This window comes from Bacillus rossius, assembly GCF_032445375.1.
Source record: "Bacillus rossius redtenbacheri isolate Brsri chromosome 4 unlocalized genomic scaffold, Brsri_v3 Brsri_v3_scf4_2, whole genome shotgun sequence".
Taxonomy (NCBI): Eukaryota; Metazoa; Arthropoda; class Insecta; order Phasmatodea; family Bacillidae; genus Bacillus; species Bacillus rossius.
In genome coordinates, this window is record NW_026962011.1 from 50,344,893 (window position 1) to 50,354,155 (window position 9,263).

The 9,263-nt window shown below is 39.2% G+C and overlaps 1 protein-coding gene and 1 long non-coding RNA gene across 2 annotated transcripts; both read left to right on the forward strand.

The window, feature by feature from the left end:
• The first annotated feature begins 794 nt into the window (after window positions 1-794).
• Window positions 795-3,409, forward strand: LOC134541858 (probable RNA-binding protein 46). Its single transcript, XM_063385557.1, has 2 exons — window positions 795-804; window positions 2,709-3,409. The coding sequence occupies exons 1-2, from the start codon at window positions 795-797 to the stop codon at window positions 3,407-3,409; spliced, it is 711 nt and encodes a 236-aa protein (XP_063241627.1).
• Window positions 3,410-5,869: 2,460 nt separating this feature from the next.
• LOC134541966 (uncharacterized) lies at window positions 5,870-9,060 on the forward strand. Its single transcript, XR_010076708.1, has 3 exons — window positions 5,870-6,003; window positions 8,038-8,135; window positions 9,005-9,060. It is a non-coding gene; the product is annotated as an uncharacterized LOC134541966 (long non-coding RNA).
• Window positions 9,061-9,263: the final 203 nt, after the last annotated feature.

Genomic DNA, 9,263 nt, shown 5'->3' on the forward strand with positions numbered 1-9,263 from the left:
ATAACTACTCTCAACATTATCTTAATACGTCGCTTAGTCTTAATATAATATTTAAAATCGTCTCTAAATTAATATTATGACAATTCTATAGATGATCACTTAGCTTGGATATTATTTCTAAAAAGGCTTGAACTTAGTCTCTGCAAGGTGTCGCGTGAAATTAGCTTATCAACCACACTAGTCATTTTTGGGAAACACCAGAAATTGTAATATTCAACATCACAACAAAATTGTCAGATAAAGAAGTGTAATGTTTTTGTTTATACCTGTTTATTTATTGTTTGTATATTAGCGACATGCCTGGACCATGGCAGTGGAGCTGAATATACGTTAAGACTGATGCGTAGTACCTAACGCCAACAAAGGTGTTTTTTTTTCCCCCCCGTGCAGTGCGTTGTTATTTCCGATGGACCTTTTTTACTTTCACGTCCGGCGAGTGACAGTCAGACGGCAGGTAATATTTTATTACTTCTCAAGGCCACCAACAGGATGACCGTCCCAGTAGGTGGCGTAAGCCTCGGAGGTTGACAAAAGTTGGCGGTTTGACCCTCGTCGGCGCCATGTTTGAAGTGAGAGCGGCAGCTCTCCGCAACTTCCGGCTTGCGGGTTCCAGGAAGGCCGAACGCAGCGGCAGGTACCCCAGCTGCCCTGAACATTCCCTTCCGACGGACATTCAGTTCAAGGAAACGTAGCCTAGTCTTTACAGCCGTTAAAGGCAGTAAACGCGCGTCTTCTGGGTCCACGGTGCCGGCGGACGCTACCTTTACGTGGTGCCAAAGTACTTGCGTGCTGCAATGGATGCCGGTGCTTGGACGGTGGACCTAGTTCCAAGACCTAGTATAGGTGGCAGGGTGGTAGTAGTATTTATATCATTTGCTTCGTCGCTCGGCAAATAAAATAAATATCGCCTACAGTAAAAACAATAAAACAACACTAAAAATTAACTATGTAAACGTTCGCAAAGATCTCGTGCTATACGATATAAACAGTTTTTTTTCCTTGTCATTGTTAGACGTCCAAAATAATTTTTAATTAATATTTGTTAATTGAAGCGACTTTTTTTAACGACGGATATTCCAGTTCATACTTTCTAACCAACATCAGATGTGGTCAAACACCATCTCCGCTTTGTTTTGAGCAGAACAATATGGTGATGTCGAGGTTAAAAAGTCACTTCAAATAGGTCACGGCATGCAGTCTCCTGGCAGTTCCTAACTCAATGATTCAATATCACGAGTCTGTAAAAAAAATTTTTTATATTGGTTACGTACGTTTTTGAGTGCTCATTAAATACTTGCTCATTTTTTTGTTATTCCGTTTTCATTCGCAGCACATTTTACACTTCAGTAAAATTACTTAAATATGTAATTCCACCCAAGTTTAATATAATGCAATAAAAACAAATAGTGAACATGTACTTGACAGCAAATGTTTTTTTTTGTTCACAAGAACATTTTCAGCCAATGAAAGTTTGTGAGTGAGCTAGGATTAAAACTACAAGCTATTTCGTTTATTTAGATGTTTGTATTTCATAGAATATATTTTCAGTGTGCCTGTTTAAGTTTATTGTGGGTAGATGTATAATTTGGCGTACGTCATCTGTGACGTCAAATAACAACGGCCAGTCACGCCCTGACGGCCCCAAAAAGATTAAAGTCGGCCGTATAGCGTCACGGCAGGCCGGAGTGACGTCAAGTCCAATCAGCTTTCAGAAATGAACAAACTCGATATCGAAGATTAAACAGTCTGCTAGACACTTGTTTCACTATTGTAATGCATGTGTCTTATTGAAAGTATGTCTATGAGTAGGGGCAGGCATTTTTCGCGAATAAATCTGAGCGCCTATTACACTGCAACAAAGTATACCCGTACCAGTGGTTTCTTCCTTGTGATTGGCGGCCGTCTGCGAGACAAGTCAATGCCTTATTTGACCGGGCCAATCAGGACTTGTTTGCTTTCGCACTGACTCACGGTGATTGGTGTTGTAAAAATCTACATTGACCTGTAAGAAACTCCCCCAATTAATAGACATGCAAAATTCGCGGTTTCGAAGGCCTTCAGGATAGACTGCACATACCCCTGTACACTCGGGCAAATAACGCAAGTTCATTGCCTGCCGACTTGTAAGTCGTCTCAGCTGGTTTGTCTGCGATTCGATCCTTCTTCGGTTGAGGGTTTTATAACCGGTTTGAGATTCGTCCAGATGAACAGTAAGCCAATAGCAAAATCATCTAAAGAGGTATATGTGTTTTGGGATTCTAGCCCATCACCGAACGAATCCGTGAATTTTTGCAGGTCTCTACGCAATTAAGAAACACAGACGATGCTACAAGTGTTTTAAAACTTTCAGCTGGTCTCGGAATCTTTTCGCGAAATTTGCATGCCCCTATCTATGAGTAGAGACCCGGAAAATTCGCGGGTTCATTTCGTGTTATGCCAAAATTCAAACAACTATACCTTAGTGCTGCTTCTGTCATTGGTCCACTGTTAATCTTGGAGGACTGAGGGTCAATTAGAGACCCTCACTCATAGAAGTGTCGAATCACAGGCCACCCAGTCGAGACGACTCACAAGTCAGCAGCCAACGAACAGTTGGCATTTGCCCGAGTGTGTAGGGTATATTGGAGTCTATCCTGGAGGGAATTGAACCCGCAAATTTTCCGGGTCTCTATCCATGAGTGCTTGACAGAATGCGCTCGTTCCCCCAGAGGGCCACGCGAGCAGCACGCTGCTGGAGCTGATGAGGCGGACGGGCTACGCCTTCCAGCAGAAGAATGGCCAGCGCATCTTCGGCCCGCCCAGCACCTGGACGGCGGGTCCCCCCCCGAGGGGCTGCGAGGTGTTCGTGGCCAAGCTGCCGCGGTACTTGTTCGAGGACGAGCTGTTCCCGCTGTTCAGCCGCGCGGGCACGGTGTACCAGATGCGGCTGATGGTGGACTTCTCCGGGTCGAACCGCGGGTTCGGCTTCGTCCAGTTCTCCCGGCCCGAGGAGGCGCGCGCCGCCATAGCGCTGCTCGACAACCACGAGGTGAGGCCGGGCAGGTTCATCGGCGTCATCAGGTCCATCGACAACCGCCGCGTGTACGTGGGCAACCTGCCCAAGGAGATGTCCAAGGCCCAGCTGGCGGACTTCTTCCGAGGGGAGGTGGAAGGGGTGGTTGACGTGATCGTGTACCAGTCCGTGGTGAAGAAGCCCTTGAACAGGGGCTTCGTGTTCCTGGAGTTCGCGACCCACACCGACGCGGCGATCGCGCGCAGGAAGCTCAAGCTCATCTGCATGGAGCCGGGCAAGCAGATGATAGTGGACTGGGCCATCCCGCTCCCGGAGGTTCCGGACCACGTCATGAGAGAGGTGAGGCCTGTCGCGGTTGCACCCGACCGCATCGCCGCGTTCGAGACGTGTTCATAGGTAGCTTTGAATATATATACTGTATAGAAGTCGCCAGCCCAGGTTAAAATTTCTAATACGGTTTGAGGTAGTTGGTTAATTCACCGCCGCAATTGCCACCATCTCTAGGGCATCGACTTGTGGTGGTCCCTAGCGGACAAATGTCGAACTCTTCAAACACCCCTTCCCCCTCCCGTTGAACGACCTTGAGCTGCAGTGAATGATAGGTGGGGGGGTGCGGGGAATGACAGCGGGCGACAGTGCTGCGCTCTAACGTGTAAATAACAACCTAAGACGATACAGGGCGTTACGGCAGCGCACTGCAGCGGTGAAGTTCCCAAGCTGCTCATCATACGCTTCTGAAAAACGTAGAGTAAATCCTATCCACTCGCGACTTCTATACAGTATATATATTCAAGGTAGGTAGGGACCGGAAAAATTCGCGGGTTCAATGACCTGTAGGATGAACTCCAGAGTTCTACGTACACTCGGTCAAATGCCACCCACTCATTGGCTGCTGTCTTGTGAGACGTCCCAGCGTAGCAGCCCGTGATTCGATAAAGCTTTGGTTGGATGTTTCTCATTGGCCCAGAGTCATCCAGGTGAGTTGTGAGCCAATAGCAGAGGCAGCAGTGAGGTAGCCTATCGCGAAATGAATTCGCGAATTTTTCCGGTCTCTATTCATAGGTGGTTCATGAAGATAACATTCCCCTTCCTTGCTTGCCCTTACTCAGGGCCGTCGAAAGAAACTGAGGGTCCGGGGGCAAACCTCTCTGTCAGGCCCCTCTACCATCACTTAATGTAGAATTTTTCATATTTCAAATTAAAAATAAATAAATATAAAACGTTTCCATGGTCGTAACTGTCAGGAGCGTAAGCAGAATTTCATTTTTTTTATTGCGGAAGGGAGGTTTAGTGGTAGAACCATTAGCTGATTGCGTTCAAATTATTTCCATTCGTTGGTGGGAACGATTGCACATTTTAAGGTTTTGAATAACAAACAATGCAGTTGCATATTAGACTTTTTATGCTTCGCTTAATATTTTTAAGTTTTTTTATAATTTAGCTTAGTAAGACTTACTTAAACTCTTGAGTGGATAGTGAAGCTTATTAACAAACAATAAAAATAAATAATGGTAATGGTTTTACTTTTTTAATCCCCCCCCCATAATATTTCCTTAATTTTTGATGTTTAAACATCTTAGCTCTCGGTATACGGCATTTTGTAGGAGTTATTTCGTGAAAATGGAACGAAAGTCGATTAATGAAAATTTTACACAAAGATGACGGTACCACGTGTAGCAACATAAACATGTATATAGTCAATTTTGGTAAACAGAGTACATACCAAATGTTTTGGTTTGCCAAATTAAATATATTTGGTAAACTAAAATAGTCACGGTAAAAAGTAATCTCAAGTTTTATAACACCTAAGAAGACGAGCATTACACAGGGTATTATACATAATCTCTTACTAACTTCATAGTTGGTTTCATAGCATTCGGCCTCCGTAGCCTAGTCGGAAACCCACCGGGATACGGTGCGGGGACTCTGGGTTCGAATCCCGGGTAAGAAATGGATTTAAATTATGTAGTCCTTATTGTCTCCTTGGCGTTTACCCATACACCTGCAACTACAACTACAATTACAACTACAATTTCACAACGACGCGGAGTGGCACACCGGCAAGTTTGAAAGTGATCCATGCAACCAACAACACATCAGATCAAATTGCATAAAACTATATATTTTACTGGAGAGACTCTTTAATAAGAATATTTTCGCTTAAATAACGTATATTTTACATTTCATGTTCATTACTACTGTATGTAAGAAATTTTATTTGGCAATCCTGATGGATGTGATTTAACTTTCAAAACACTTGATTTTTCTAATAACTTGTATAAAATGTAAAGTACAATCTAAGTTGACATTTGGGAAGGGTTTTATAAGCAGAAAATTAATCAGCAAATTAAAGCAAAATCACTCTAGTGCACCTAGTGCACTATACCATACACAAATGTTAGTGTTTTGTTTTGCAAACTATTTTAAGTTGAACTATAATTAGTGTATTTGAATCTCAAAACGTTTATCGCAGTTTACAAGTTAATAGCTATGAAAAAAAAATATCAAAAAAAAAATAAACGTTAAATAAATTCTCGTGCCTTTTTAAGCTAGCAGAAAAAAAATGTCATACTCAACAAACCAAATAAAATGTTTTCAATGCACTTTTACACATATTGTCTCAGTGTTGGGTCAATGCAAGGGTTAATGCAAGAAGTGCACAATCTGTGAAAATATTCACTTTCTACACTATCTCATTTCATTCTCTAAAACATACTTTCTGTGGGAGATCCCATCATACATAATTTCCGAAAGAAATCAATTTTATTAACACGCCTCGGAATAAATTTCTTCATATTTTTTTCTGTTATTTCAGGTAAAGATTTTGTACGTACGCAACCTGCTGCTCTCCACCAGCGAAACCACTCTATTTGAAGCTATGACGTCAGTCGTAGGCAATGAAATTATCAAAGTGAAGAAGATAAACGATTTTGCGTTTGTCCACTTCACGACACGCCAGGCGGCGGAAGTAGCTCTTCGGTTTTGGAATAGTAAGTACCGCAATACGTGACAGTAGTCTCAGTGTTGACTGTTGAACAGCAAACAGCCTTTCGAGCAGCTGCCTCCGTGAAATTAATGTAGTTATAGCTACAAAAAAAAATTGTATTTGAAAAATGAATTTGAGTGAATATGCCAATTGTTTTTGACGTGACAACGTCTAATAAATCGATGAACGCCGGCTACACGCACGAAAAAATGTCACGTTACGCACATTGTTCCGTTAAGCTGTGTCCCGTTACGCTCATTGTACGCTTGCGCCGCATCTATCTCTCTTCCACTCGACTGTTTATAAAGTGAAGTGAAAAGTTAATGTGGTTTTCATTGCTTATTACAACAATTTCGGCAATAAAGGTTAATTATTCTTGCAATTTAAAAATTTGATTACTAGTATAATTTCAAGTATTTATTCTTTTATTATTAAAATAAAAATGATTCAATTTTATTCATAAAGTATGCAATCATTACATCAATGTTTTGTTATGACGTTGTCACGTTAAACTATCGTCCGTAAACCGACTTTACAGACAAGCAATTTTTTTTCCATTCGAAAATTAACTTCATATATATTATATATATATATATATATATATATATATATATATTATATATAAATTAGCCTATATATAGTTACGTTCATCACTCACTGACTCTGTAACGCCATAGACCTTGGAGACAAGCGTTTTATGAACCACAAATATTGGACGTGCACTATTAAATAGAAAATGGAAGTGTAACATTAGAGTAACATTTGAAATACAGCTACGTAAGTGGAACACGCCTTAATCATTAAATTAAAGTGTTTGTTGTTTTAATCATTAAGCACCTTACAAATAACTATGATTATAATTACTAAAAAAAGGCTTATATCTCATAAATATTAGTTCTACACGAAAAATGGCGAAAATGTTTTCCTATATGGAAATGTAATTTTGCATCACTTGGTATCTTTTGATGATATTTCGAATTTTGTACTTATGTCCTTTCGAAAATCTTTGTTTTTATTTTTTAATTATGCTTATATCTTTGAGTAAATAATTTTATTTAAAAAAACTGTTGGCATTGTTTTCTTATATATGTGTTTGTATGCACGAAATATTTTTGTCAGATTTACGTTTTTGTAGATATAATCCTTTAACTTTTTATATTATATTCTTCTTTTGTAGTCACTTAATTTCTTGCTGCTGAAATTATTGGTTAATAGCACAGATCTACTTTATATGTGTATAATTTACTCGAATATTTTATTTTATAATTTCATATGCGAGAGACGTTCCAAAAGTAAGTTTCATAAATTTTTTTTCTGGAAGAGCAAATGGTACACTACGTGAAACAAACATTTTCCATAAGAATCCACATCCATTGCTGGTTGAATGACAGAAGTAGAGGAGGAATGACGCATGCACAGAGCTCAAAGAAGAGAGAGTAGCAGCAGAACGGTGTGCTCGAGGTTATTCGAGTAACTAGGTTGTCCATCATACATGAACGCCTACAGACCGTGTATGGTGAAGAGGTCATGCGCGCCACCATGATTATCCAGACCTTAAAATAGAGTATCTGTAATAAAATATTTACTGGTAATTATCCGATACGACTCGCGTGCCACCTTATTGGACGTTATCTCACCTAGACAGTAATCTTCCTCGTGATTCGAAGGTCAAGTGTGCAAAGTTTCATTGTAATTGGATGAATGGTTTAGGAACACATAAGGGACAAACAAAATTATATATATATATATTTATTTATTTATATATATATAAAAGTATTTTTATTCCGTGTAGCATATTTTAGATTTATTTTGTACAAAATAATAGAAAGTGAATGAGAACAATGCCTAAACTTTGATACTTGGTATCACTTACTTAAGTTGTTTCTCTTTGAGAAAAAAAAATTAATTTCTGTGCTACATTAGAAGTGCATTAGTAGCGGCCAATTATGGTAGATACAACTCACTCTACAATGCAATAGTAAGCTGCTTATTTAAATGACCTACATACTAGTGTACTACCTTGTTTGAATGCTTACAGACAAACAGCTTGATGGTTCCATCATCGAAGTCACTTGGGCTAAACCACCTCAAAAGTCACTGCAAGACAAAACGTTCAACCGTTCAGCAAGTGTACAGGTATGGACAGAAAATGCGTTACCAAATTTGCGATAGGTTGTGCAGATGCGAGAGACATATCTGGTTTATTACATGATATAAAATTTATATATTTTGGCACTTGAACAATAAACATAAAATTGCATGACAGCCACACTCCACAGTTTTAAACATAAACAGCGAATGGAGGGGGTGGGTGGGTACGCGCTCCTGGTAAACCATAAAGGCTGCTTCAATTGTGGCTGTGAGTTTTTAAGCTTTAAGATTTATTAAATAAATGATAGACCGTTCAACCACTTTGGCACCAACATCCACAGAATGGGAGAGGTAAAGGGCAATTAACTCCCCTCACACTCCTCCAGACTTTATGTTTTAGTAAAGTTTTCTGCATTTAACAAAATTTAAGTTAATTAATTGGCTAACCAGACAATAGAAAATCTATTAAAATAAATATGTAAACGTTCATGCAAAATTTTAAATCTCTGAAAGTTCTTCACCAATTGCTTTGTAATTTTTGACACAATGTTGCATTATAATATGCGCGTGTTATTATACACCAGTGTCACAGCAATACAGGTAAAATATAGATAGGTAAAACATATAATTTTTTTATATTTTCTTTGCTATAGCGACATATATAGGTATATGGATGAGAGAGATAGGGATATATATAGATATAGAGAGGTATATAGAGAGAGATAGAGATATAGAGATATGGAGGATAAGAGATAGAGAGATGATTGGTTTATGTGTACTTCAAACAAATTACAAAAAAATCATATATTGATTGAGGCATTGCAACGCCTGCCAGGAATTAGCTAGTAATTAATTAAATATATTGGTGACACATAGTAAGTTAAAAAACCTAATGGTCGCGTGAAATTTTACAGGCAGCAATGTTACCCAAATACAATGACAGCACTCTTACATCACCGGTTTTAAGAAGCTCTGAAGGTAAGGTTTTTTAAAAGTTGAATAAATGTTCTTTATCTTATTAAATTTTCATATTTAAGTTATGTAAGTTTTTAATTAAAAGTCCAAACTATGTTTTTTTTGCAGGTGACTGTTACTCATGCAACTATGAAAACATTTATGCACAGCATTACTCCTTCTATAATGGGGCAAACAACTACCAAGGTGATTACACCA